At 65.3% G+C, this 26,534-nt stretch overlaps 1 protein-coding gene across 1 annotated transcript; it reads left to right on the forward strand.

Moving 5' to 3' along the window:
- The first annotated feature begins 20,624 nt into the window (after window positions 1-20,624).
- SOHLH1 (spermatogenesis and oogenesis specific basic helix-loop-helix 1) lies at window positions 20,625-25,062 on the forward strand. The gene is made up of 7 exons (XM_043565875.1): window positions 20,625-20,812; window positions 21,319-21,469; window positions 21,835-21,956; window positions 22,044-22,129; window positions 23,414-23,600; window positions 24,091-24,161; window positions 24,726-25,062. Exons 1-7 carry the CDS (start codon window positions 20,625-20,627, stop codon window positions 24,941-24,943), a joined length of 1,023 nt encoding a protein of 340 aa, XP_043421810.1. The 3' UTR covers window positions 24,944-25,062.
- Window positions 25,063-26,534: the final 1,472 nt, after the last annotated feature.

Genomic DNA, 26,534 nt, shown 5'->3' on the forward strand with positions numbered 1-26,534 from the left:
CCACGACCCGACCCCCAGGCCTTTTCCCTGCTCCTGCTGCCCCATAGGAGCAGCCTCCTCCCTGGGCTATCGTGGGGGCCAAGGTCACGAAGGATGCAGCGCCCCCACAGCCCCTCCTCTGGAGTCCTCAGGGCCAGGAGCCATTGTTCCTGCTGTCCGGGGGTGGGGGGAGGTGTCCGTCTGCTCCTGGCTCCCACGGCCCAGTGGGAGGGGGCCTCTTTTCTGGCATTTCCGCTTGTGAGTGTATTTTCAATATCACTTTAGGCCCTGCCCCGGAAAACACCCCAGCAAAAGGAGAGGCCAAGTTATTCACAGACTCCGTCCAACCTCAGTGGACCAGGGGTTCCACCCCACACGGGCAGTGACCACCCTGCAGGCCCAGCACGCGCTCCACAACCCCACACTGGAAACTTCCTTAGAGACCGGAGAAGGGGGCAGGTGCCGGGTCCCTGGGTCCCTAGCTTCTCGGGGCCGCCTGCCCCCACCACACTCGTACCCTGTGATGGGGACGTCCGGGTCCTGGGGTGCCGTAACAAAGTGCCACAAACGGGGAGGCCCGAAACAACAGGAATTTATTTCCTGCCAGTTCTGAGGCCAGAAGTCTGAAATCAAGGTGTGGGCAGAACCTCATTCCCTCCGGAAGCTCCAGGGAGGGTCCTTCTTGCCTCTCCCAGCTCCTGGAGGCCCCAGCGCTCCCGGCCTGTGGCCGCATCCCTACAGCCTCTGCCCTTGCCTTCGCGCGGGTTTGCCTGTGTGTCTTTTCTTGTAAGACACCTTCTTCACAGAGGGTAGCACCTGCCCTAACCCAGAACGAGCTCCCCTTGAGACCTTCACCTTAACCACAGCTACAAAGACTCCGTTTCCAAGTAAGATCACACGCACGGGCTCCAGGCAGACCCGCTTCCCGGGTGGAGGCTCAGTCAAAACACCACAGGGGTCTGGGGCACTTTCTGGAGACCTGCTCCTCCTGAAGCCCCCCTTAAGCAGCGCTGTGACCCTGGACAGGTCCCTTCGCTGCAGGAACTGCCTCCACTCAGCGGGCGCACACGCCCAGCCCGGAGGGGAGAGGAAGCTCCAAGCGGGCTCTCTCTCCAGGCTCTCCTGGGTCACCCTCAAAGCTTAAGGAGTTTAAGTCAAAGCACAGCTCAGTCCCGGGAAGGATGAGCTGCCATTTCTTCTGTGGCGTCAACTCAACCTTCCAAGCCTGCCGTGGACTCATGTGTTGAGGCCCTAACCCCCGGTGCGATGCTGTGAGTGGGGGGTCTTGGGGGTGATTAGGGTTAGCTGAGGTCATGAGGGTGGCTCCGGGGATGGGGCTGGTGCCCTTATGAGAAGACACCGGGGAGCTCCCTCCAGCCCCACACCACCCCTGCAAACCGGGAAGAGGGCCGTCACCGGGACCGGCCGTGCAGGCACCCTGCTCCCAGACCTGCAGTCTCCAGAGCCGCGGGAAATAAATGTGTTGTTTAAGCTGTGGTGTTTTGTTACGCAGCTCAGCTGACGGAAGCACAGCCTGAACACTGCCGCCCCCTAGCTTCGCTTCAGATGGAGGCGGCGGGATGGTCCCTGCACGATACCGTTACAGCAGTAAGCGGCACATCAAGGGACCAACGGGAATTAGAACTTGAAACCAAAACTGATCGTGGTCTTTGTGACCCCGGAGGATGCCGGCTGCCCCCTCACTGGGCATCTGTGCCGTGCTCTGCACGGTTGAGGAAGAACTGAATTCTGAGTCACGCGTACAAGTCTCCGGAGACATACGCTGACCTGCACAGTCCTGGGGCAGGATGGGGAACGGGGCTCCCGGGGGACACCTAATTCCCCAGCATGCGGACTCCCAGATGCCCCCAGGGCACGGGCAGGGGGAGCCAGGAGTGTTGATGCACCCTTGGCCCCCAGAAGACTGAGCAGCTCGCCCGTTTCACAAGTGCAGACACAGGTCCCCGAGCCCGGCTGACCCATCTCAGCACACGCGTGCCTGTGCCCCTCCACCCCCAGCCCCTCTCCTGTCCGTCTGCGGTGTCCCTTTATTGTCCATCCACTCGCAGCTCCCCCTGTCCCCTCTTGGCCTCCCGGGCTTGGGGGAGAGGTGACTCAAGTCCCCAGAACCCCCACTTGGAGGGAGGGACTCCAGCAGGAGGAAGGCCTGACCTGCCCCCAGGAGCCCAGCCTCCACAGGGAGTCGTCCGCCCTTGTCTCTGCCCTGCGCCAGCCACCCCCCCAGGGCCTTGTTCCCTGTGGGGGACCCAGGTGACCGGGGAAGAGGATCGGGGAACGGACGGCCCCAACCGGCCCACAGTGGAGTGAGGGAGATGCAGGCAGAGGAACCCTGGGCCCAGAAAGTGACTGGAAAAATCAAGACACAAATTTTACTCCCTAAGGACACCTTAAAGCTCATGGAATTGCCCAGAACCTGGCACCACCAGAGGCTTTTCCTTGACTCAGTCACGTAGCCCCAAGCAGAATCCTAGAGAAGCAGCCTTCTCCAGGCGTCCAGCATCGGCTCCTGGAGCCCACACGCCCGCGCCCGGCCCTGCTCCGCGGGAAGCCGGAAAGCGCTCAGCCACCATGCGGGGGCTTGACAGGCAGGACAACGCTGCGGTCAGCACACACAGGGATGCCATGCCTGAGCGAGGAGGGTGGGGGCTCATCCAACAGGCTGGTGTGACAGCAGGCGGGACACCTGGGTGGCTGTTCCGGGCCCAGTGGGGTCTTGGGGAGCGGGGAGAGGAGGGGCTTGGCTTTCGTTCCACGTCCCCGCTGCCCGGGCACCATCCAATGCTATTCGTGGAGCTGAAGGTGGTGGGACACCCCCCAACCTGATCGGGGCCACGCCAGCCTGGCCCTCCACCGTTTCCCTGATCGGCTGTGTCCTCCGAGGCCTGTGGGTTGGCAGTGGACACAGGCCCCCAGCCAGGGCGGGGCAAGGAGCAGGTGCCGGGGCAGAGCTGGGGCCTCACCCTGTCCCACCCTGTGGGTCGGCGCCGTCCAGGAGTCGGGCCGCAGGGGGAAGGCAGGCCCCCAGGAGGCCTGGGCCCAGCAGCCCCACGCAGGAGGGACCCGGCGGACACGGGGCCGAGCAGCGGGGCTCCTCCGGCGTCACGCCGCCCCTGCTTCAGCCGGACTGCCACGGGTTGGGGCGCGTCCACGGCCACCCTCCACCGTGAAGCGCCCTCCGTATTCATCGGTACGCACGGAACCCACGTGTGCGAGACTCGGGCCAGCCTGCGGCCCCCACGGCCCTGGCTTCCCTCACAGCCCCCAAGCTGTCCCGGACGCCCCTCCAGACGAGAGATCCCTGCCAATGCTTTACTCTGCGGCTCTCAGGAGGGTCCTGGGTCCTGTACCAGTGAGCAAGGACAGTGTCCCGCCCTCTGCACCGTGCTGCCCTCCCAGGCTACCCCTGCCTCATCTGCAGGAGCCCTGGGTGGCGGGAGGGAGGAGGGAAGAGGGAGGCCAAGGGCTGGGGGAGGGGCAGGAGCACAGCGGAGGGAGCACCCTGAGGGGTTAGAACCCACTCGGAGCCGTGCACGGGCTTGGCGGCATCTCCAGCGTGGCTCAGTGACGTCCATTTATTAACAGTTACAGCTGAATGGCCCTGAGGGCAGACCTGTTCCATGTGACCCCCACTCCTGGGGGGGCTTCACTGTGCACGCTCCGGGGGCCTGATCCCCTTCTGCTCGGCTGAGGGGAGGGGCAGGGAAGGGGCACGCCTCCCGCAGAGACCCCAGCCCTGCCTGCACCCAGTCCAGGTTGGAGGGGCCCCGTGGACCGAGGTCGAGGAGGAGCCCCTGCCCTGGGGGCCGTGGCTGTCCCCTGTCCCCGCCACAGGCCGGCAGGGGTCTGAGGCCCCCCCCTGCCCCTGCAACGCAGGACTGGCCTTGTCCCCACTTCCCAGCTTGTTGTGTGAAATACTATCTGGTGCTGCTCAACTGCAGAGACACATCAGCTCCACACTCTGTTGTCAGAGGGGCCAAGGCAAACAGCCGCGGGGGTGGCGTTCTGACCCCTGGAGGCCTGGCCTCCTCGTCCTTCCTGCAGCAGGCCGATGTCCCCCCCCCACCCCCAGCCCCCAGAGCCCCCGAGAGCCTCGGCCCTAGATGCTTCTCCGTGTGCACGTGTCCTGCACTCAGAGGCCTGGGAGAGGGGAGGGCACAGACCCTGACACTGCCTCCAGCTGTGGCTTCGGCCACCCCGCCGGGCCAGTCCTGGCTGGCGGACAGCTGCAGAGAGCAGGCGGTCCGGGTCCTGCAGTCTGGGAGATGGCCACATGCCAGGCCCTTTGTCCTCACCGGTGGCTTCCCCACCCCAGCCTTTTGACAGCTGTGCCCCTTGTGGGGGACGAGGCTGCAGGGTGACAGCCCCCGTGTTCCTTTGTACCTCAGTGCACAGAGCCCACCTGCATCATCCTGAGCCCGGGGGTGGGGAGTGGGGCTGAGAGCCTCCTGTCCGGGATGCAGGCGAGGAGGGGGAGAAACACTCTTAATGGCAAAGCGCCCAGTGGCAGAGCCCCTTCCCCCTCGTGTCACTCGAGGTCCCATCACAGTGCTCTTCAAGGTGACTGGGGCTGTCATCACCTTTTCAGGAGGAGGGCTCACAGTGGGGGGGCCTGCAGCCTCCAGCTGTGACTCAGACCCCGGGAGCACAGGAGGGTCAGCCCTGGACAGGGCTGGGAGGGGACAGGAGGGGCCTCCTCAGCGGCTCCTTGGGCCCCGGGCTGTCCCAGGGTGGGGCAGGGAGTCCTGAGCTCCAGGCCTTGGAGGGTCCAGGTGCGTTTCTGCAGAGAGCCCTGCCCTCTGGGACCCTAAGACCTGGTCCCGCATGCAGCGGTGAAGGTCGTCCTAAGACCTCAGCTGCTCCCTGGAAGGTCTGTGAGCTCTGGCTCCGCCCTCCTCCCCCGCCTGCCCCCCTCCCCCCTCTCCCCAGAGGGCGCTGCAGCCTGGCCCACGGCCCACGTGGGCTGAGTCTCTCCCTCCCTCCAAGGCCACAGTGTGAGGCTGCAGTGACTCACTGCTGGTGGCTTTATTTCTCTGGAGAGCAGGAAGCCCACAGCCCTGGCCGCCCACTCACAGCCTGCCGAACGCCAGGGCATCAGTACCCCCCCCCCCCAGAGCCTGCCCTGGGGCCTGTGAGCTGGAGGTGGAAAACAGGGGGAGGGAAAGGGTTCCCGGAGAATGTTGCTGATGGGGGGGGGGGGGGCAGGGGGCCAACCCTGTGCTGGTGGCAGGGTCTTCCTGAGCTCCCAACCTCATGGCACAGAGGGACAGCCCACAGGCCCAGGCCCCCTGCCGGCCCCGTGCCCCCCGAAACATCCTTACAGGCTCCCCATATGTGCAGAAGGGGTCCTGACGGGCCGGGGAGAAGCCTGCTTCCACCCTCCACTTTGGGAATCAGTGATGAGGGAGGGGCACACACATCAAGGATGAGACAAGCACAGAGGGAGAGGCTCGAGGGGCCACAAACATCGAGGGGGGGGCCTCCCATAGCCAGGCTTTCACTGTCTCCTCCCTGAGCTTGGATGCCAGCTCAAAGCCCAGCACGTGTGCCTCCTTGTGTATGTGTCCTTATGGAAGGGGGTGTCTGACGATCTCAGTACCCTATGCCACCCTTCGTACGCCATGCTGGTTTCCTGCACTGCCTGCCCCGATGTCCACGGGCACGAGAGGGTTCATGAGAGGGACAAGCCAAACTTGAGCCAGAGAAGCTTGAAAACAGAGAGACTTCTCCAACTGGGCTCCTGATACAGTGGCTGGCAGGGGATATGGGACAGGTCCCCACCCCCGTCCCAGGTGGCTGCTCCCGGAACCCTGGACAGCCAGCACTGTGCCTCACAGGCTCCCCTCCAGCCCCCAAGCCAGCGGGGGTAACATCACCAGGAACCTGTCTTGACGCGCAAACCAGCAGCCCCCTCCCCACCTGTGAGGCCCCCGGACGCTTCAAGGGCCAGGCGTGTCCACCCAGGCCCGGTGCCTCCTCTCTGGGGTGAGCAGGGGAATACCTATGCCATCCACTCCTGAAAACTGAGGGGAGGGGTGCGTCACTCTAATTTTATCAACCACAGACACTGGCACTTATCGATGCGTCCAGAGGCCCTGGGCCTGCCCAGGGAGATAGACGCCATTCCTTCCCACATTGGAAAAATCTCCAGAGCTGCTGTTTTCAAGAATTAAGCAGGTCCCAAGGGACTAGGCGCTGAGGGGCTGGTGCTGCCGTAGGAGGACGCTCCGCACACAGGTTGACTAGGGAAGCCCCCGGCCTCCTGCGTTCCAGGAGGGCAGGCGAGCCCCCAGCCGCATGCACCACACCAGGACCCTCCTGACCCCGCTGCCTCTCCAGAGAGTGAAGCTCAGCTCTTTCCCGGGTGTGAGCCCTTGGGTGAGCTTACTTATGACCACAGCACTCAGTCTGACAAGAGAGAACACGGAATGCAGAAGGTCCCTCTGCGGAACCCACAGACTTGGCCGTGAGTGGGTGAACACGGCGGTTTATGTCTTCTGTCCCCTGCTCGGGGGACGCGACCAGATGTGGCGTGGGCGGGTAGGAAGCGCTGTGTTCAGGGGTCGGCACAGCGGGCTTCGGCAGCTCCTCACGGGCACCGTCCTTACACGCCGGCCTCAGTCACTAGTGTCATTTTCCCAGCTGCGGCTCCAGCAACTGAGCCTCTGGAGGCTCAGGCTGCGTCCTGTCCATTTCGACCTGGACACCTCACGTGCCACCCGGAATAGCTGCACTGTTGGGGGGAGGGGGCGTGCACATCTGCTCTGCCGGGTCCGGGGCTGGGAGGGGGCGGGGAGGGGGGAGGCACCAGCAGGTACCAAAGGCCCCTCAACACACAAGGCAAGGAAACCGGGCTCATTCCCAAGCCCCGCAGGCTCCAGCCCCGCGTGAGTCCCTGCACTTGCCTTCACTGGCAGGCCCGAAAGCGTCTCTCCTGAGGCTGACAGCGCTAAAGGGCCGCTATTTACCCAAGACAGCTATTTGGGGAAAAGGCAGAGAAAAGCAACATTGCTTGCAGCTTCCTGCCAGCTCCCTCGGCGCATGAATTATTCCCAAGGTTCTGCTGGTCTCTTACCGAAAGACTCCAGTTCATTCTGCTTTTGTCCACCCAGGAGAATTTGAGGTGAGGGAATGCTGTCACCCTCCATAAGAACCCACGACATAAGCTCGAAAGGCACTCGCTCAGTTAATGACAAATGGCCACAGCCAGAGTCTGGAGGACACCAGCCTTCAGCCAGGCTGTGGGGCTCCACCACCGGCTTGCTTCCGGCGCTGGCTTGTCCCCCAAATCGGCAGGGCTGCGAGTGGGGCGGGGGGCTGGGCGCAGACGCGGGGACGCCTGGCCCCGGGACCGGTGTTTGGGAAGACTCCCCAGCACACAGCTCTCCGTCACACCCTCCGGGAGCCCCTCCCGGAAGGTGCTTCCCACGTCGCCCAGCCCCCACCCGAAACTTCTCCCGTCCGGAAGCCCGGGAAAGTTGAAGGGCAGCGGAGCGGACCGGCCTTCAGCACCGCGGACAGCTCCGAGCGCGCCGCGGCGCGACCCCCTCCCTACCGTACCTGTCGTCGTTCTGGAAGGACGGGTCCCCCAGCAGCAGGTCCCGGAAGCGGTACCGCGGCGGCAAGGGCAGCACCTCCGTGTCCAGGTCGCTCATCTTGAGGCTGGCGGTGTCCAGGCACGCGCCGTCCCCGCGGACGCCGTCCCCGGCGCCGGGCTGCCTGCGGGCACACGCCAGCGCCCCTTCAGCCCGCGCCCGCGCTGTGCCCGCGCCCCCCCTCGCGGCCCCCCTCGCGGCCCCGCCTCCTGCAGCCATCGCCCCCCCCCCCCTCGTCAGCCCCGCGCTGTACCCACCCCTCTGCCAGCACCACCCCCTCCCGCCTGCACCCCCCACTCCACCCCAGCCGGACTCTTGCGCCCCCCACCCACCTGCCACCTGCCTGGTCAGCCCCACACAGTCCCTGGCCAGCACCACCCCCCCTCTCGCCTTCACCCCCAAACCACTCTGCCCCGCCCAGCTTCCTGCAGTCCCCACCCCCCCAGGGCCTGCCTGCACGACCCCCCCCCCCCAAACACTGTAAGCCCCACAGCCCTTGACCTGCCTCCAGCAGCCCCACCCAGACCGCCAGGCCTGTGGCCACTGAGATGCACTCACTGCCCCTGCCCGGGGCTCACTCCGATGTACCTCCAGGGCATGGCGGGAGGCTTGTCAAGGCCAATTCAGGGCCCTGTAAGCCCTCCTGCCTTCCCCTCCACAGTTTTTGCTAAGGCTGGCTGCTTGGGGTTCCTCAGGGTCCAGGACACCCATCTTTGACCCAAAGGCCTCCTCCCAGACCCTCAGGCTCTTGGGGGACGGGTGGGGGTGAATGACCAGGAGACTTCAGAAGAGGCCCTTGTCCTTGGCCTGCCTGGGGCCAAGCGGCTTGGGTCAGATCAGAACCTGGGAGGGGGCGGGTGTCGGGATCTCTTTGAACTCTGGCTGAGTGCCCTTACCTGTTGTCACCAGGATTCTGAGACCACAGAGACCCCTGCCCCTATCACATGAGTTAAAGACACTGGCAGTGGTGGAACCAGGGGTGGGGGCCGGCCCCAGGAGGGACCCTGGTGGTCTACCGCTTTTTGAGGGGCAAGGATTTGTCTTCCAGGGCTCCTGCACCTTCCCCGCCCCCATCTCCACATGGAAGTGAACTCTGGCTAGTTACCCATGGACAAGTGTGGGGCAGGGGCCAGCAGCCCTCAAAGCCCTCGGCACATCAGCACTTCTCTGCTCCCCAGATCATAGGGCCACTAGCCACCCCGTGAGCCCCACAGCAGCGTGGCAGCCCCTGACCCAGCAAGGCAACCGCACATCTGTTAATGGAAGGCCTTGGGGACACACACACCCATGTCACAGATGCGTAGAGACCACCCATGTCACAGGTGTGCAAACAGAGACTGCCAATGTCACAGGTGTGCAGACAGAGACCCAGGCTCCTGACTTCAACCAGCACCCTGGACTCCTGGTCCTCTGGTATCACTTAACCTTCTAGGTGAGTCCAGCCCCAGGCCATCCCTGCGTGTTGCTTCCCAGACAGCCCGCGGGGCATGCTTGTGAGAAGGCAGGAATTCTCCACCTGTTGGGCTCACGCTCACCAGGCTCCTCTGACAGCCAAGACCCCGAGGAGAACAGCACATCCACATTGATACTTGAGAGTGGGGGGGCCCTGCGCTGGGCCCCCCCGGCCCCTCCTAAGCTGCTGCAGGGAGAGCAGTGTGCACTGAGGGAGGGTGTTCTCCACCTTAGCAGGCCCACTCCCCAGCCTGAGCCTGACTGACAGGAGAGCAGCAGGGGGACAGAGGAGCTGGGCTTGGCCTTCGGGCAGGTCCAGGAGTCTGCTGACCACACTCAGCTCCTGGAGCTGGAAAATTGAGGGCAGGCTGTGCCTGGAGGGTGGGAGCACGAGGCGGGGGGGGGGGGGAGAGGGGTCAGGCACTCACCTGGAGCTCGAGGTTCACGCAGGTGGGGGGGGGGGTAGGTGCTATGAAACCCTCCTCTCCTTTCTCACACTGGGAAGGGCAGGAGCCCTCCCTGAGCCCCCATGCTCCCTGGCCCCTGCAACAGATAGGTCCCGGCACCGCGCGCCTACAGCCTCCGGAGCTGAGCTGCTAAGGACCGTCCCTGCAGACGCAGGCCTGACACGCCCGTGCAGTCTCTTCCCAGGTTACAGGGTCAACCCTGAGGATCTGGCAGCATTTGAAAAATAACATTTTCCTAATTGCATCAGCGTGCCCTCATGTTTTTCCTTAGTCACAAGCTGGTGGGGCTGCGGGGAGGCGCACGCAGGGGAAACCACGTGGCCAGAGATTGGGGCCATGTCGCCCCTCTCTTGCTGAAAGCCTCCTTCCACGGCAGAACCCCAAGACCATGGCTGTCTCTGCTCCCTCCCAGTTTGAGCGGCTTTGGGTTTTCTCTGGCGGTCTGAAGGCTCAGACCTGGCAGCGTCCGCGGATGACCTCCAGCTTCAGGGGACGCCGCCGGGGGCGGGAAGAGCACCAGGGGGTGGGAGGCCGACGCCCCCAGCCCCAGGGTGGATGGTAAGGCTGTGCTGCCCCTCGTCCCTCGTGGTGCTGCTGTGACACTGGACACTCGAGCGAGCACAGGGTGGTAAACAGAAACCCCGCAGGCCTCCTGGCGTCCTGCCACGTTCCCCCAGCACCGTGGAAGGCCCAGGGACGCTGTTTGTTGTGCTAGCTGAGGGCAGGGGCCCCAGGGTCTCTGGGTCCACCGTAGGAGACACAAGGCTGAGCAATGCCCCCCGAGGCGTCGGGATCTGACCGAGACCTCTCCCTAACCCAAGGCGTGTCTCACTGAGAGCTTCAGGGCATGAGTCCCTGCCCAAGGGGGGGCAAGAACGTGACCGTGGCTCAACCGCCCAGACACAGTCTCCATGCCCCTTCCCACGCCTTCTCCCTGCCTACCTGAGGGGCTGGGGAGGAAACCTGGGGCCCCTGAGACCATACCCATTGTCTTTCACATCTCCTGTGATGGCCACACCAAAGAACTGATTTCTACGAGAACTAAGTGCTTCGGCAGCTTAAAGGAGGCGTCCCTCCCCCCCAGCCCTCACACCCTCGGGATGAGACATGGAGCCTCATCTGTGGGACCTGCCAACCTCCAGAGCCAGGGCAGGGCGGCCCCCTGCCTCCAGGCAGGGTGGGGGGAGGCCCTGCTCCTCTTGGGTACTTGCAGACCCTGTCGGCACAAACACACGAGGCTCAGGCAGCACCCGAGGGTCCCGGTGACTTGAGTGCGGCCTGCTCCTGTCCCATCAGTTCACACTGGAGGCCCAGGGAAGTCACTTCCCGTCTCTGAGCCACAGTTTCCTCCTCTGTAAGCAAGGACGCCTTCCGTCCTCACGAGCAGACTGGATGCAGGTGAAAGAGGGGAAAATGCAAGACGTTCAGCATAATACCTGGCCCAAGAGGGCTCAGTCAGCATCGGCTTTTAATGCTGGGCCGTTGAACAACATTTGGCCACGTTCCACTGGATAAAGGCTCTGATCCCAAGTGTCAAGTTCCTGGGATGGCCAAGTCCCCATCCAGCCCTCTCCAGGTCAGCTGGAGGCCCCTCTGGGGAGTTCCAATTTGTGCCGCTGACCTACGGGATCCAGCGGGAGAGGCCAAGGATGAGACAGGAAGTGCACAGCCTGGCGCGCACGAAGGGAAGTCCCCTGGGCAGTCTGGTGCACACGTAGTCACATGCCCCAACCCCGTGGGAGGGAGAGCCACGGCTGAGTGCCAGCGGCACGCCTGGCACTGTGGCCACGGGACAGTGGCACGGGATCCCGGGAACAAGCTGGGTGAAGCCAGGACTCACGATTCCTGTACTCTGAGTTGAGCACTTGTGGGCTCATGGAGCCTAAGCAGCCACACGACGTCCTGAAGCTTAGGAGAGGCCCAGGGCGCTGGGAAGCCAGGCCGGGCTGATGCTGCAGCCGTCCCGAGTACCAGATGTGCCGGTGCTGGCTGCCTTCGGGTGGTGAGAGCCAGGACTTTGTGCCTCTCTGTCCCTCTCACTACCACCCCCTTGGTGCTTAAGGGGTCAGTCAGCAAGACCTCAGGAAGGCAAACAGGCAAGGACACGCTCCTCCCACCAAAGGCACTGGGAGCTTTCACACTCGCGTTCTGCCCCCTCGGTCAACCCGATGCCCAAGCATGGAAGGGTTGCTCTCCCTGGTCCCCAAGGCCGGCCCGAACGCGTCACTGAAATCACATGCGCACAGAACCAACACTGACGTCGGGCGACGTCCCTTATGGCTCTAAGTACAAACAGCCCAAAGAAACCGTCGGCGGGTGGGACCCGGTGGTGTATTAACACTGCATTGCCGAAATACAACACGGAGCAAAACTTATCTTAAAAAAGGGCGATATGCGTCATCATTCTAAGAAACTCGAGGGGGAAATCCAGCGGGATCATACCAGTAGACGCAAATAAAGCACTTGCTACCGTTCAAGATCCATTGATAAGTTAAATGCAAGAAAACACCTTCTTAATAACCAACAACAGAAGGAATCTTCCAGAAACCTAGGCCAACATCGTATCTGTGAAATAGGGTTGCCATTCCCTGGGACGTGAGTCTGCCCACCGTGATGGGCGTCACGGCCGCCACATGAGACAGAGAGAGGAGGGAGAGCCGTGAACACCGACGACCCAGCTCTGATCGCGGCCGGCGTGACCGCTCACCTAGAAGACCCGAGGGAACCGACTGAAAGCTGTTACAAGAGACAAGAGAGCTTCGGTGAGTGAGCCCCACCTGAGCGCACCCTAGGAGCCAGGGCAGAAGCTGGAGCACAGCAGAAGCACCTCGGGAAGACCCACCTCGGGAAGACCCGCAGCCCCGAGCTGCCCTTGCCACGAAGCTCACAGGACCGCCGGGGAGACCGCGGCGTGCCCAGACACTGGCTGGAAGCTGTCGCTACCGGCACGAGGAGGTCGTGGCGCCCGCAGCTCCGCAGTCCGTTCTCCAGACAAGAGGGCAGAGGCGATCGGCTCCCATCAGCACACACCGTCGTTTCCTCAGAACGCGACACATTGTTTTCAAAACTCAAACTGAAAAACACACACGTGACGATAGCCAAGACGTGCCTGCCGCCGTCACCACCAAGCGCCACAGCCACGGGACGCGTAGGCTTTGGCACAAGGGTGGACACACGGCAGGGACCTGAGGGCGCCGGAGGGGCGGGGGGCACCATGTGCCCCCCACCGCGCTGACGGGACAGGAGGCGCGTGCCTGGCCTGGGCGGGGCTGACACCCACCTACTCAGAGGCTACGCTGCGGCTAGCGCCGGCCCCCACCTCGCGGCCCCCACCTCGCAAAAGGCTGGGAGAGAAACAGGGGGAAGCCATCTGCATCAGGAAGGCATCTGATGTGCAGAGACCCGAGCATGGAAAGGAACAGAGCCAAGGACAAGGACAGAACAGCGCTCAACAGGGAGAAGGCGCCTGCGGGGATGACCACGGTCAGGTCCCCCCAAGAATGTCTGCAGGTCTCGTAGAAAAGACACAGCGGCAAAGGATGGGCGAGCGGCAGGTCCAAGAACACGCACGCCAGCCGGCGCGGACGAGGAAAAGCTTCCCGCCTCGCCGGTCACCGGGGAGCAGGGGGGGAGCGCGCTCACGTGCTGGTGGCCACGTGTGGTCTGGGAAGGCCCAGAGCAGGGAGGGCGTGGATCCGGTCTCAGGGTCCGTGTCTGCCGGACAGACACGGGAGGAGCCGCGGGGAGCCTCGCGTGGTCTGAGAAGTAACAGCAGGGCTGGCCCACCCACAGCCAATACCCGCACACCCTCACCTGTGCCAAAGCCCGCCCGGGCCCAGGTTTCCACCCCCCCAGCCTCAGGACGCTGCCACCAACAGTCCAAACACCCAGTGACTCAGGACACTTCTGTGCTATGAACGGGCCAATCTGTGTGACCCAGCACGGAACCACACTTTGCGGGGTCCCGTGTCAAAATCCAAGCACGGCACCACTCCAAAGGACCCTTCTGGAGAGGAAGTTTCCTCTGGGACCCAGCCTGCATGCCACTCATGGACTGTCCCCACTGCACAGTGACCTCAATTTGGGGGTGACGGCAGGGGAGAAAGGCCATGTGTCGCCCAAGGTGCCACGTGAGAAGACCATCAGCCTCGTCACTGGGGTCCAGGAGGCCAGGGGACCACGCCCACCACCGGCGTCCCCAGGCCAGAACCACAGTCTCCCAGCCCTCTCGTCCTGGGCCCACCTCTGGGCAGGCCACTGGGGAGGGGCCTCCATCTCCTCAGGCCGGGCGTGTGGCATCCTGGGAAAACAGTTTGTCTCCCTACCTGCTGGCAGTGCTGAAACTGGCCATCCCGTGGCCTGCGGTCACTGAGGGGACTCGGTCCCTCTCCTAAGAGGTGTCCCTCAAGGTCCACACTCAGTCCTAAATTCCCAAGGAGCCTGGAGAGCCACGTTTGCAGAGGAATTGGGGACGGGGGGCACGTGTGTGCACGCGTGCGCACAGATGTACATACGCATGTGCGAGCATGTCTGTGCACACGGGCACGTAGGCGAGCACGCGCGTGCGCTCGCCCTCGCGCGTCCCCGCTCAGCATGCAGGCGAGTCCGGAAGACAGTGCAGCATCACCGGGGTGGGGGGCAGCGGAGAGCGGGCCTGGCGCCCAGTGGAAGCGGAAGGCAGCCTGTCTGCTGACCACAACAGAAACGCTAAGTGCTTCCTTTGCACAATAATTAAAAAGCCAGAGCCACTCGAGCTGCTCAGCAGCCCTCGCTCAGGCGTCTCCGGGGAGCGTCCTCCCGCCCCTCAGGGGAAGGGACTCTGAGTCCACACTGTGGCAGCCACTGGCCACCATCTCCCAGATGCATCAGGTTCCAAGGTGACAGCTGAGAACCCGTTGTTGAGCTGGATTCAAACTGGAGAGTCATCAGAACCGACGCTTTGGAGTGGGGTTCTCGTGCACCCATCAAACCCGTGTTCCAGGAAGGGGATGGTAGCGGTGTGGACGCAGGGCCGGTCCCCCCACCTTCCCCGACGACGACATAGGGGAGGCAGAAGCCACAGGGATTTGCAGTTCTCGCCCCGCCCACCTGGGCTGGGACCTAAGGCTCAGGAAAGCCCCCCGTCGCACACCCCAAAGACGTGGCATGTCTGGGTCACCCACTGCCCGGGTCTGTGTCCCCACCGCAAGGCCCAGGACTCAGTCCCCAGGTGCCCACGACCCTTGGCTGGTCCTGCTGACGAGCTGCACCCCATCCTATGGCTGAAGACGCCCAAGTCCCTCTCCTTCCGGCTGGACACACGGTGGCTGCTTAGAGGTGCAGCTGGGGGCAGCCGGAGCCGGCATGGAGGTGGGGGCCCCTTGGGAGCCTGCCAGGACAGAACGGCGTCCCCTCCGTCACAGCAGGGCACGGGGGCTCCACTGGGAGGAGACTGCCCTGTCCGGTCTGCCACGCCCCTACTCAGCCCTCCGAGAACCGCACCAGCTCCCCATGCTGGCCGCACCAAATGGCTCTGAAGGCTGGCGTGGCCTGCAGAGGTGCTGCAGGCCTTATGTGGAAACGGAAGCCTAGGTGGGATGTCACCTGCCCACACGTGACACCTTCTACCTGGCAGATCTTGGCCTTAGAGCCTCGTGCTCCCGGTGTCCAGACAGCTCAACTTGGTGGCTTCCCCGTCCTCTGACCTCCGGCACCTGCCAACACGTCCGGGGTCACATCCCTACCAGCACCCTGAGGCCTCCCACAAGGGCTCCACACCAGGCTATCGGCCTCTCCAGGACCCCAGGCCCCTGCATGCCCAGAGCCGGTGCAAACCCCCAGCTGTGACCAAGGTCTCCACAGGGGCGGTCAGGAGAACGGTAGAGAAGTTGTTTAACTTCCCCGAGCCTTGCTGCCCCCACAATCCACAGGGTCAGGGAGGACCTCTTCGGGCCACTGGGTCCCCCTGGGTCCTCAGCCGCTGGCCCCGAGACCACGGGTGCCCGCAGCCACAGCGCAGTGGCCGGCCTCCCTGCCTCGCCCAGCACAGTGATTATGGATGCCCCACGAGGGGGCTGAGCTCGACCTGCCCTCCGACCCCAGCTTCCCGTGGTGGCCACGATGGCAGAAACGTGGTTCCACGTTCTGTCTCGGCGTGGCGGCTCCAGCTGCTCGGCAGGGATGATGCCGACAAGAGGAACATACCAGAGCCACTGGGACTTGTTTCTGCCACGGGGCGGGCAGCTGGCCCACTGTCGCACACTGGTTGGGTCCCAGCCACAGCCCCTTCCCTCGCTGCCCAGCAGCCCAGAGCTGGGTCCCCAGGGGCTCCCGGACCCCCTCCGCTAGCCAGGAGACGGTGGCTGCCCTTCCTGACGAGCGCCAGCCGAGGTCCCCGGCAGGGAGTCTCTGATTAAGTCACCGTAAACACGTGGGGCAACGTCACAGGCCGACAAGAGCTGGCACTGGGGGTGGCTAGCGTGTCCAGAGCTCCAGACCTCACTGCCCCACACAGAACAGGCCAGAGTGACCACACGGTGGATCCCTGAGCACGCCTGTGGGAGGTCCAACCAAACCGCACGGCGGACTTCTCTGGAAGGCCTCTCCAGAGGTCCTGGCCCAGGGACCAGGCCGGGTCCTGCCTCCACCCCTTGCAAACATTGTAAGCTGTCCAGTAGCTAGGACGGGCCTCACGTCCCAAGGCAAGGCCCCTGGCTCACCTCCATGCTCCAGAGGAGAAAGAGATTTTGGGTCAGTGTGGGCGGCCTCATCTACACACACACACACACACACACACACACACACACACGCACGCACACACGCACGCACACACACGCACACACACACACGCACGCGCACACTAAAGAATTCCCAAGACGACTTTAAAAATACCTGTGTGATCAGAGGCCGCTCCTGGGCCAACACCCATCTTGGGGCTCCACCCAGAGACTCGCACACACCTCATCGCCCCCCCTCTCCAGCCCCGGGCAGGGGCAGGGCCCTCCTGCACACTCCGGGTGCCCCCACTCCGTCCAGCACAGCGCTCCTATGCGGAACGCAGGGGTGTGCACGGGGGCGCGTCACAGTCGGGTACACGCCCTTCCCGCCCGTGGTCTGGACACGCTCAGGCAGACCCCCCCATTTCAGAAAACCGGGGGCTTGTCTGGGAGGAGAACACAAGCACCGCCGCCCCCTGGAGGCAGGAGTCACTTGGGAACAGCCCACAAAACCCTGCGTCCTCGGGGAGCCCAAAGAGAAGCCTCAGGAAAGAATCTGCACTCGGTCACTGACCCTCCATAGGGAGGGGAAGTCAAGTGACAGAGTCCGGCGTCGGCCACACCGTGACTATCCCGAGTAACTTCACAGGCTGCTGAGACCCAGGCAGGTGGACAAGCTGGCTGGGGGACTCAGAGGCTGTGGTCCAGCTGGACGTGTGGACACACGGTCACACCCATGGACCTACACTCTGACACAGAGCCCCAGGTGGGTCCCCCCACCTCTGCTCCCCTTTCCACTCACCCCTGTCTTTCTGAGCTGCTGCTGTAGACTCTCCCGGCCAAAAACAGAGCTCTGAGTTCCTCCCAGTCCCCGGACAGGGAAGCCACCCCTGTGCCGGCCAGGCCTGGGCTGTGCCTCGGGCCCTGAGAACCTTTCCCACAGGGCCTGGGCCACTTCCTGCTGCCCTGCATGCACTGCTCCCTAATATGGGCCTAGAGGGCGGGCCGAGACCTCCGGCCAGGCATGCACCCTGGCAGGGCGTCATCTCCAGCTCTCTGTGCCCTCTGCCATCGGCAGAGGGGGCTTGCAGGGTGCCAAACCAGTCCCCGGGGTCAGTGGGGGGGAGGGGCAGGGCTGTGGGGAACCGGCAGTTCGGGGAAAGGCCAGAGGGCTCTGAGCAGAAGGCCAGCACCGGCCTGCTCTGGGGCAAGCCCGGCCCTCCCTAGGCCCCTGCCCCCTCCATAACAACTGTCACCTGCGTGGCAGCGACATCTGCACCCAGGGAAGGAACAAGGTAAGAAAGGCAGTGCCCAGGGATCTTCGGGGGCGGCTAGGACCTGGGGCCCCACCCCCCGGGGACAGGCACAGGGCCCAGACAGGGGTCCAGGCACCAAGGTAGAGGTTCCTGCAGCCCAGAGAGCCAGGAACCCTTCCCAAGTCCCCAGGTGCTTGACCCGCCGGCCTGGGGGCTGCCCCCGCCAGCAGCAGGCAAGGGTGTCCCAACACCCTCACCTCTGCAGGAAACCACAGCATCGTTATTAGGGTCACCCAGCACCTTTCAGGACAGAGCCCACCCAAGCTCCAGGGAAGGAGGAAACCCGGGCCACCAGACTCCAGAGCTGCCCCTGCAGTCAAACCCTAGTGCAGGAACCGTCGTCGCAGAAGTCCCCCCCACCCCCACCAGACCCTCGTTTGCCTGGAGAAAGGTCTCCCCTCTCCCAGCCGAGGACAGCCTCCCTAACCTCACGGTCTTGGCTTCAGACGCTCCCGCTCCAGCCCAGGCAAATTACACTCCCTCGCCCAGCCTGACCTTCCCTGGGCGGGGGGGGGGGGGGGGGGGGGATCCTCACATGGCTTCCTTTTCCCTGGTGGGGGTGAGTCTTCACCCTTCCCTGGGGGGCTTCCCATCCAGTCTGACCTTCCCCCCGGCATGCCTGCCCCTGGTTTGGGACACAAGCGGGTCAGGTCTGTTTTCCTTCCTGGGCTCCGCCAGAGCTCCAGTCTACCTGGATGGACAGGACATGTGGCATCCCGGGACACTGCTCAGGGAAAGGTGGCCCAGCACGACTGACTCCCAGGTCACCTAGAAGCCAGGTCAGCTGGCCCTCTTCTCACAGGGGTGAGCAAATGGAAACGCCCAAAAGGGAAACGACAAGCCAAAAATACCAAGCCATTAAAAGCCAAAATCCCTGCCCTTTGTGCGACACAGCCCACCTGCCTCCCACACGCAGTCAGGGCCCTGGAACACCCGCTTCCACGTGGAGTGCCCTTGCCCCTGTGCCCGCCGCCACCCCCTCGCGGGAGCACCCCAGTGGGCCCTTCCTGCAGGCTGGGTGGAGGGGGGGCTGGGAGGCTGGCGCAGCCCGGCTCCCGGCACCCCGGAGCTGCTCGGAGCCCCACACCCAAAAATGGCCGCACTGGGGGCACCTGCGCGCCAAGGGGGCAGACAGACAGACGCCGGCCCCAGGCACCTGCCGGTCACCGGAGTAAGTGCCGCGGAGGCTGGTCCTGTGGGGCGCTCCCGTTCCCTGTGGTGCGGGGGAGGGCGCTCATGGGTGCGGACGTGGAGGTGGACCTGGGGTGTGGGGCTCTGGGAGATGAGGGGCCCCGGGGCACGCGGTTGTGGGGTGCGAGGGGCCTGGAGGGGGCGCTAGCGGGGACTGGGTTCCCTCCGCCTGGGGAGAGGCGCATCGGCCCTACCTGGGGGCGCATCGGCCGTCGTCGAACACGAAGGTCCGGTTGGTGTGGCCCCCGCCGCGCGCCGCTGGCCGCGCCCCCCTGTACGAGCCCCCCGGGCTGCGCGCTCCGTCGGGGAACGGCATGCGGGGCGGCGGCGGCTCGGATGCGGAGCCCAGGGAGAAGCTTCTTTGCTTTATCCCGAAGCACAACACTTTTTTCTCTCCGAGCCGAGAAAAAAAAAAGCCTGTTCCAGGGTCGGGGTTCGGGCGCCAGGCCGGGTGCGCCCCCTGCCGGCTGCGCCGGGAACCGCGGCGGCTGAGGGCCAGGCGGGGACGCAGCTGGCTGGGCCCCTCCCCACCCCGGGACCCGCCCCCATCGCGGCGCTCGGAGCCGTCCCAACCGCGAGAGACAGAAGGGGGCACTTCGGTGGCGAGAGAACCCCAAGCGCGCCGCAGGGTCGCTCGGTCCCGGGAGGAGGGCTCCGTCCTACCAACAGACCCGCGTTCAGCGACTTCCGCCAGCTCACCCCTGGAGGTCCAGCAAGAGGAGCAGGCGGACCGAGCCCTCCAGAGACCCGCAGGCCCCTGGGGAATGAGCTGAGGGGTGGGGAGAATCCAGGGCCCAGGGCAGGCAGAAGGCACAGGCGTGGCAAGGGGCTGGGATGGGGCAGGAGCTGGGGTGCCGGGGAAGGCGCAGCGGGGGAAGGTGACGTCGGGGTGGGCTCGGAGCTGTCAGGATGCCCCCTGGCTCCCGGGTGGGTGATGACACTTCATTTAGGTGGAGCGCCCTGCAAGAGGGGGCAGGCACACGTAGACTGTAGACCGGCTGGCCCCCAGCAGCAGGTGGGGACCCTCCAACCTGTCCCTAACCGACCCCTGAGCCCCGCACATCTTGGTGAGCAGTTCTCAGACCAGCCTCCCCCAGTCCTCTGGGAACCCCCCTACCTGGGCCTCACGGTCTCCCCTGGGTCCCCGGGCCGCACAATGTTCCAGAAACTCTCATCTCCTCCTCCCCCCACACCTGTGCCTGTCCCTGCCTCAGGTAACACCCACTGCTCTGTAGGGGAGTCCAACCTGCCACCTCTGGCCTCCTGACACCGGGCCCACGTCCAGCCTGGGCTCCTGCCGGTTCCTGCTTGGGGCGCCAGCCGCCCAGCCCTGTCCCGAAAATCACCGCTTCTGCCCTCCTGCCCCTCCCTTCCCACAGTGGCCATTTACCCGCGCCTTCCTCCACGGTCAGGCTCCTCGAGGGCATCACGCCTCCCTGTAGACAGAGCCCAGCTGGAGGCTGGCACCCAGGGAGGCCACACCCGAGTGGGAGGTGGGCCGACCCCCCGGAAGAGGAGGGAGGACCACTCAGCCCGGGCCACACGTCGGCCCTGGAGCGGGCGGATCCAGGCCACCACTTTCTGGCAGCTTCCGGCGGGAGAAACTTGAGGGTCCGGGGCGAGTGGGGGGTGGGGCAGAGCACGCGTCTGGGCGGGGCTGGCGGGTACACGTGAGTGGGCGGGGCTGGCGGGACGCACACGTGGGGCGGCGCGTGGGGGTCCTGGGGCGGCGCGCGAGGCAGCTTCGGTGCAGCTGCGGTCATGGCGTCCCGGGGAGCTGAGCCAGGCGCTGGGGGGTGCGGGTGAGGAACTGGGGGCTGGAGGGGGTCAAGGGTGCTGGGCGGGGGGACCCAATGCGAGTGGACTGCGCTGCAGGTCCCCCCACCCGGCGAGGCCCGTGGGGCAGGCCCTATGGGGGGAAGGCGGGGCTCCCGGAGGACGTCCACCACGGCGTTCTGGGGTTCACGGAGCTCGGCGCCCCGGCCTCTCCCGGGCAGTGGCTCTTCCCCTTCCAGTGCCCAGGGCTGCCGCGAAGACAAGGCGCCCGAGCGTGTGGGCTCCGGCCTCCCGCGGAACGTGCTCAGCGAGCGGGAGCGCAGGTGAGCCGCGCTAGGGGAGGAGGGGCTGGGCTGCTGGGGGGGGGGGGGGATGGGGGAGGGGAGTGGGCGTCCGGTGTCTGACCTGTGGCCCTGTGGGGGTTATAGGCCGCTGGGACAGGGTTTGCGGGGTCTGTGCAGTAAGGGGACCGTGACTGGTGCCCGCGGTGAACAAGAAGTCCCAAGGGAGGGGGGGGTTCCCGGGGCCACCAGTGCAGCCCCCCCCCCCCCCCCCCCCCCCCCCCCCCCCCCCCCCCCCCCCCCCCCCCCCCCCCCCCCCCCCCCCCCCCCCCGCTTTGACCTGAGCTGTGGGCGTCTGGAGGTTGTGCACTTGGGATCTCTGGCGCTGGTGGTCTAGGGCACAAGCACAGGCTCTTTTTTGGAGAGCTAAGGGGGGGGAGGGGGGGGTCTTCTTCAACCTGACGAGACCCCGAGGTGCCCGGAGGGAAGGGTGACCTGGCCGTGGAGGCCGGCTGGGCTGACGGTCGTTGTTGCTTGTCCGCAAGCAGGAAGCGGATCTCTGTGAGCTGTGAGCGCCTGCGGGCCCTGCTGCCCCGCTTTGATGGCCGGCGGGAGGACATGGCCTCGGTCCTGGAGATGTCGGTGCAGTTCCTGCGGCTGGCCGGCGGCCTGGTGCCCAGCCAGGAGCCGCCCACTGCCGTGAGTGTGGGTCCCCCGTCCGAACCCACGGCTGCCGGTCGCCTCGGCCCCGGGGGGCGGCTCTGACCTGCTGGCCTCCCCCGTGCCCTGCGCCGCACACCCCGGGCAGCTGTGATCTCGGCAGGCGTTGCCCTGTCTGTGCCGGTTCCACCTCCACGAGTGAGGCGGGCGTCCCAGGGCACGAGCTCCGTCGTCACTTAAGTCCCTTATGCGCGCCTCCACCTGCTCTGTGTTTCCGGTCCGGCGTCTGCTCTCGGGCTGACCCCCTTGACCCCAGCGGGGCGGCGGGTGACAGGGAACGGCGGGCTGTTCCCTCCCGTTTGTTGTCTGACCGTCGTCGGGTGTCACGTCTGTGCCAATTCTAGGCTCTCGCTCCGTCCAAGGAGACGTGGCACAAGTGGCAGAGGGACGTGTTGCAGCTGGCCCTGTCAAGTCCGACCTCAGCAGGGGCGCCAGACTCCAGGATGGCGGCGCCCGGCGTGACCGTGTGAGTGTCCCCCGTGTGGCTGGGTAGCCCGTCAGGGCAGCAGACACAGCCTGTTCAGGGCTCTCGCTCTGTGTTTTTGTCCTTTAGGACCCAGGCTTCGACCGCAGGTGTGGCCGAGGGCGAGGCCCCGCTGGGGGCGGCCGAGGTGCTGGACGGGCCGCCAGCCCTCCCTGGTGAGCAGGAGTGCAGGGCAGGGTCTGTTCCTGAGCGGGGCGCGGACGCTTAACGTTGGTTCTCTCGGGATCCTCTTGTCGGGGGGGAAGCCTCGGAGACCCCACACTGCCTTCGGCCGCGGTACAGACCTCAGGACAAGGGTTGCCGGGAGGGGCGGGTGTGGGGGCTCAGGTGCCCCAGACGGGTCAGCCACAAGCGGTGGTGGTTCTCTGTCAGCTTGTCTGCTGGGGAGCAGGGTCCAAGCTAGCGGGTCTCTGAACTTGTTTCTGCTCCCCAAGGATGGCCCCTCTGCCCCTCCTCCACCCTGGGCCTCTAGGGGTCCCTGGGTCCCCCAGGAAACTTGTTGTCCCCTGTCATGGCCAGCTCTCTGGAGCGGCCCCCACACTGCCCTGCTCTCCTCGGTGCCTTTTTTTTTTAAAAACCTTTATTCATTTTGAGAGAGAGACAGAGTGCAAGCAGGGGAGGGGCAGAGAGAGGGGGACACCGGATCTGAGGCAGGCTCCAGGCCCTGAGTCGTCAGCACATAGCCCGACGTGGGGCTTGAACTCACAAACTGTGAGATCATGACCTGAGCCGAAGTCAGACGCTTAACTGACTGAGCCACCCAGGGGCGACCCCCCTTCCCCCCCCTGCCCCACTCTTTGTCCCCCTTAGTGCCTTTTCGATGATTTTTTCTGTATGGAGTGAGAGTCATCGGCCTTGCACGGGGCCTTTGTTCTCTGGTGCTGTGCCGGCCAAGCCTGCAGGCACCTCTGATTGATGTCTCTCTCGTGCTGGACCCCACGCCCCAGCTATTTGTTGCTTCTTGGACACGGGTGCCGGTGATTGCCCTGTGCCAGAGTCCCCGAGTGCCGCAGGAGGCGAGGCTGTGTCTTCCGGTTCCCGGAACGTGCCTGTCGAGGAGGGGAGGGGGCTTGCTGTGAACAGGGCTGGCGGCAGAGCCGGGGCCACAGGCAGGGCGTGAGGGTGCAGAGGTGACGCGGCAAGGGGACTAGGTCTGAGGGTGGAGGCCGGGGTCAAGGATTGCGGGCAGGTGGGCGTAGGGTCCCAGATCTGAGCTCCAAGGGCCTGGCCTGAGGTCAGCGGTGTCTCCTCCTAGGAGCTCCCCTGGCCCCAGGTGCATAGCCCTGCGGCTCTGGGCGTCTGTCCTTGGGGGTCTGTCTGCCTCCTGCTCCAGAGTTCTTTGTGTCCCCGTGCAGGGTGCAGTGGGTGGGGGCTGGGGCCTTTAGGGGAGGGCTGCGCCCACATGGGGAAGGCCGACCTACGCCTGCCCTCTCTTGTAGAGCCTTGCAGCCTGGTGACCCGGCCCCCAGACCCAAGTCCCTCCAAGGCCCTGAGGTCGCCTCCACCCTGGCCTCCCCGCTCCTGGCAGCCACCTTCCCCTCTGGTGAGCAAAGAGGCTCAGAGCTGCCGGGGCCAGGCTGGGCCCCTGATGGAGGGGGCCGACTCTTCCATGACACTGGACACCAGGTGGGTGCCCTGGTGGGCGCGCGCACCAGCCCCACACACCGCCTCCTAGCCCTGCCCGCGCTCTGCCCGCCCCTGCCCCTGGGAAGTTCGCACCCCTCCCTCTCTGTCTGCCGGGGCCACAGCTGCCAGCCCAGGCCTGTTTGAGCCAGACGCTGCCGTGTGGCTCTCTGATGCATTTCCGAAAACGTTGTCGTGTTCCCAGTCCGTCTGTGTTTCGGCTGGTAGTAAACGAGTTTGTGTTTTGTTGAGCGTGCACCAGCTGGGGCGTGGGAAGGGAGCGTGGCAGAGGCTGGAGAGAAACCAGCAGAGGCAGCGGGGTGGGCCAGTCTGTCCCCAGCGTGCAGGCTCGGGGTCTGGCGGGGAAGGGCGGGCACCCAGTTCATCTTAAACCCGAAGCCACCTTTGAGGGCACACACCTTTGTCTCGAGGCTGGAGGACCGGGTCCACCTGGGACCATTCGGTCAGGGTGCGTTCTTCCGGCCTCGTTCAGGTCTGCGTCCGGATGTGATGTGGAAGATGGGGCGTCCTTCCTGCTGAGCGCCAGTCCCGACTGGTGGCTGGGTGAGTGGGGATGCGCCACCTGGGCCACCACCTGCCCCGATCGGGGACAGGCCTCGAGGTCTCAGGCGGTCTGGACGAGCGGCTGGGCAGGTGGCTGGGATTAAGAGGAGACGTGCTCGAGCTCGGGGTGCGGGGCAGTATCGGGGTCCCAGTATTTGTCTCTTGCTCCTTGCTGGTGGTTGTCGGGGTCGCTGGGGTGGGCAGCGTAAGGTGGCGAGCATGCATATGGACCGTGTGCGTGCACGTGGCACGTGGGGCTGGTTGCGTGTTACCCGCGATTCGGGATCTGTGCCTTTTCTGCACGCGACGTCCCCACGAAGGTGTCTGGACATGGAATGAGTCTGTAAGATTCAGCGTCGTGGGAGACGCCTTCCTTGTTCTGGGCTGGTGGGGTCTCGGGGGGGACCAGCGTGTGTGGGCCCACTCACCCCACTCGGCCCTCGGGCGCCAAGGGCTTCCAAGTCGGGCAGGACAGATGAGCAGAGCTGGGCCTCTCCGCACCTCGACCTTGCCACGTGCACCCCAGGTACCCAGGCTGACGTGTCCCGTCTCTGACGTTTCCAGGGTCTCTGGAGGGCAGAGGCGCCAGTGTCCCTTCTCGGAGCATGGCCAGGAGCAGCCTGCTGGACAGGGCAGAGCCCAGCTTCCTGACAGACATCGGGCCCAGCTCCCAGGAGCTCCCAGACAGCCCCCTGGAACCCTGGGGCTCGGACGCCGGCTGCCCCAGCCTGGCCCTGCGGGATGAGGTGGACAGCATCTTCCCCGACTTCTTTCCCTGCTAGGCGGTGGGGAGGGGGTCAGTGCCACACGTGCCCGTGTCGCATGCCGGGTGGCTCATCCCGGGTTCGGGGAGCGGCAGGGCCGGCTGCGTATTAAAGGCGGCGCTTCTCCGGAAACCAGAGCTCCTGGAGCTTCGCCTCTCTGTAATCGGTGCGATTCACGGGGCAGATGGCACCACTTCCACTCAGAGCGTGGGCACCTGCCTGGGGCTTTGCTCCTGCGACGGTCTTGGCCTTAAGTCCCTGAATAGCCCTGCAGTCTGAGGAGGGCTCCCGAGGACTGGGACTTCTGTGCTCCGGGCCTGCTCCCCGGAGAGGTGGGCGGGGACCCCACTTGTCACGCCTGTGAGTGCCCTCTGCCCTGGCCAGGGCGCCCTGAGGAAAGGGCCGGCTTCCGTCTTCGAGGTGGGGACCTCTGCACTCCTCACACGGGGCGGGGCGTTGGGGGGCCCGGTGCAGAGGTCACCTGGCAGGTCCCAGCGCCGTCCCAGCTGCCCCTGACCTCTGGGGCCCGGGGAACGGCTGGGTTACTGGGAGGGGCGTCCCAGGCCCCCGTGGTCTCGTGCGGCGGACCCTACCCGGCGTGACCGCGAGCCACGGCAAAGGCAGGTGCCGGTCTCTGAGCCAAGCTGGCTGGGGTCTCACCGCACTGCTCCTGCTCACCTCCTTCCAGAGACGCTGGGCTCCAGGCCCCCCGTGGAGAGTGCTCAGGGGCCTCAGGGCCGTCTACCGTCCGGGAGGGTAGGTTCTCCCGTGGTCTCGAGCCCTCTGTCCAGGCTGTTTGCCTCACCCCCACGTGTGTCTTTGTCTCTGCGGCTGGAAAGTTCCATTCGTTCTGTCCGTGAGTGGCCGCAGACAACGGTGATGAGCGCTGGCGTGGGATGGAGGCGAGCTGGAGGGGACCACGGCGGGGGAGCCGTTGCCCCAGGGCACAGTTCTCAGGACCTCCCTGGTTGTCGCGTACGTGCATACGTGCGTGTTTGTATGCGTGCAGCACGGGGTGGGGCACTGCGGGTGCCCTGTCCTCACCCTCTGCACCCTGAGCACAGCACCGGTGACTCTGCCGGCTGCCTGCGGAGTCAGGGCGAAGCAAGCACCCGGGCCCTGCCCCTGTGTCTCCCGTTCCCTGAGCCCAGAGGGGGACCCCGGGGTAGAATTGTTGAGCCCCGCCCCTCCCACCTGGGAGCAGGTCGGTCTCCGCGGGGGCCGGGTGCAGGCTCCGTGGAAAACCCCAGGTGATGCTGGGCAGGCTGACCTAGAACAGTCCTGCCGGGAGCCCTGGGCGGCCCACCCGTGCCCTGTGCTGACCTCAGGTTGGCACCAACAAGGGAGATCAGGAGTTCGACTGAGGTGCCAGGAACAGAGATGATACGCTGCCCCACCGCCAGGCCTTGCCTGGGAGGACGGGGCCCTGTCTCGGGTGGCAGCCTCCCCATCTTGGGCCTGTTGGGGGGGGGCCCTGGAGCCACTGTCGAGAATGATCCTGAGGCCCAGTCGGGCTCGTGGACTTGCTCCCAGCGCCCCCAGTGCGACCAGAGGGGCCTGGAACCAGCATTCAACTCTGCCCTGGCCGTGTGATCCCACGGCCTCTGCC

Source organism: Prionailurus bengalensis, chromosome D4, assembly GCF_016509475.1.
Source record: "Prionailurus bengalensis isolate Pbe53 chromosome D4, Fcat_Pben_1.1_paternal_pri, whole genome shotgun sequence".
NCBI lineage: Eukaryota > Metazoa > Chordata > Mammalia > Carnivora > Felidae > Prionailurus > Prionailurus bengalensis.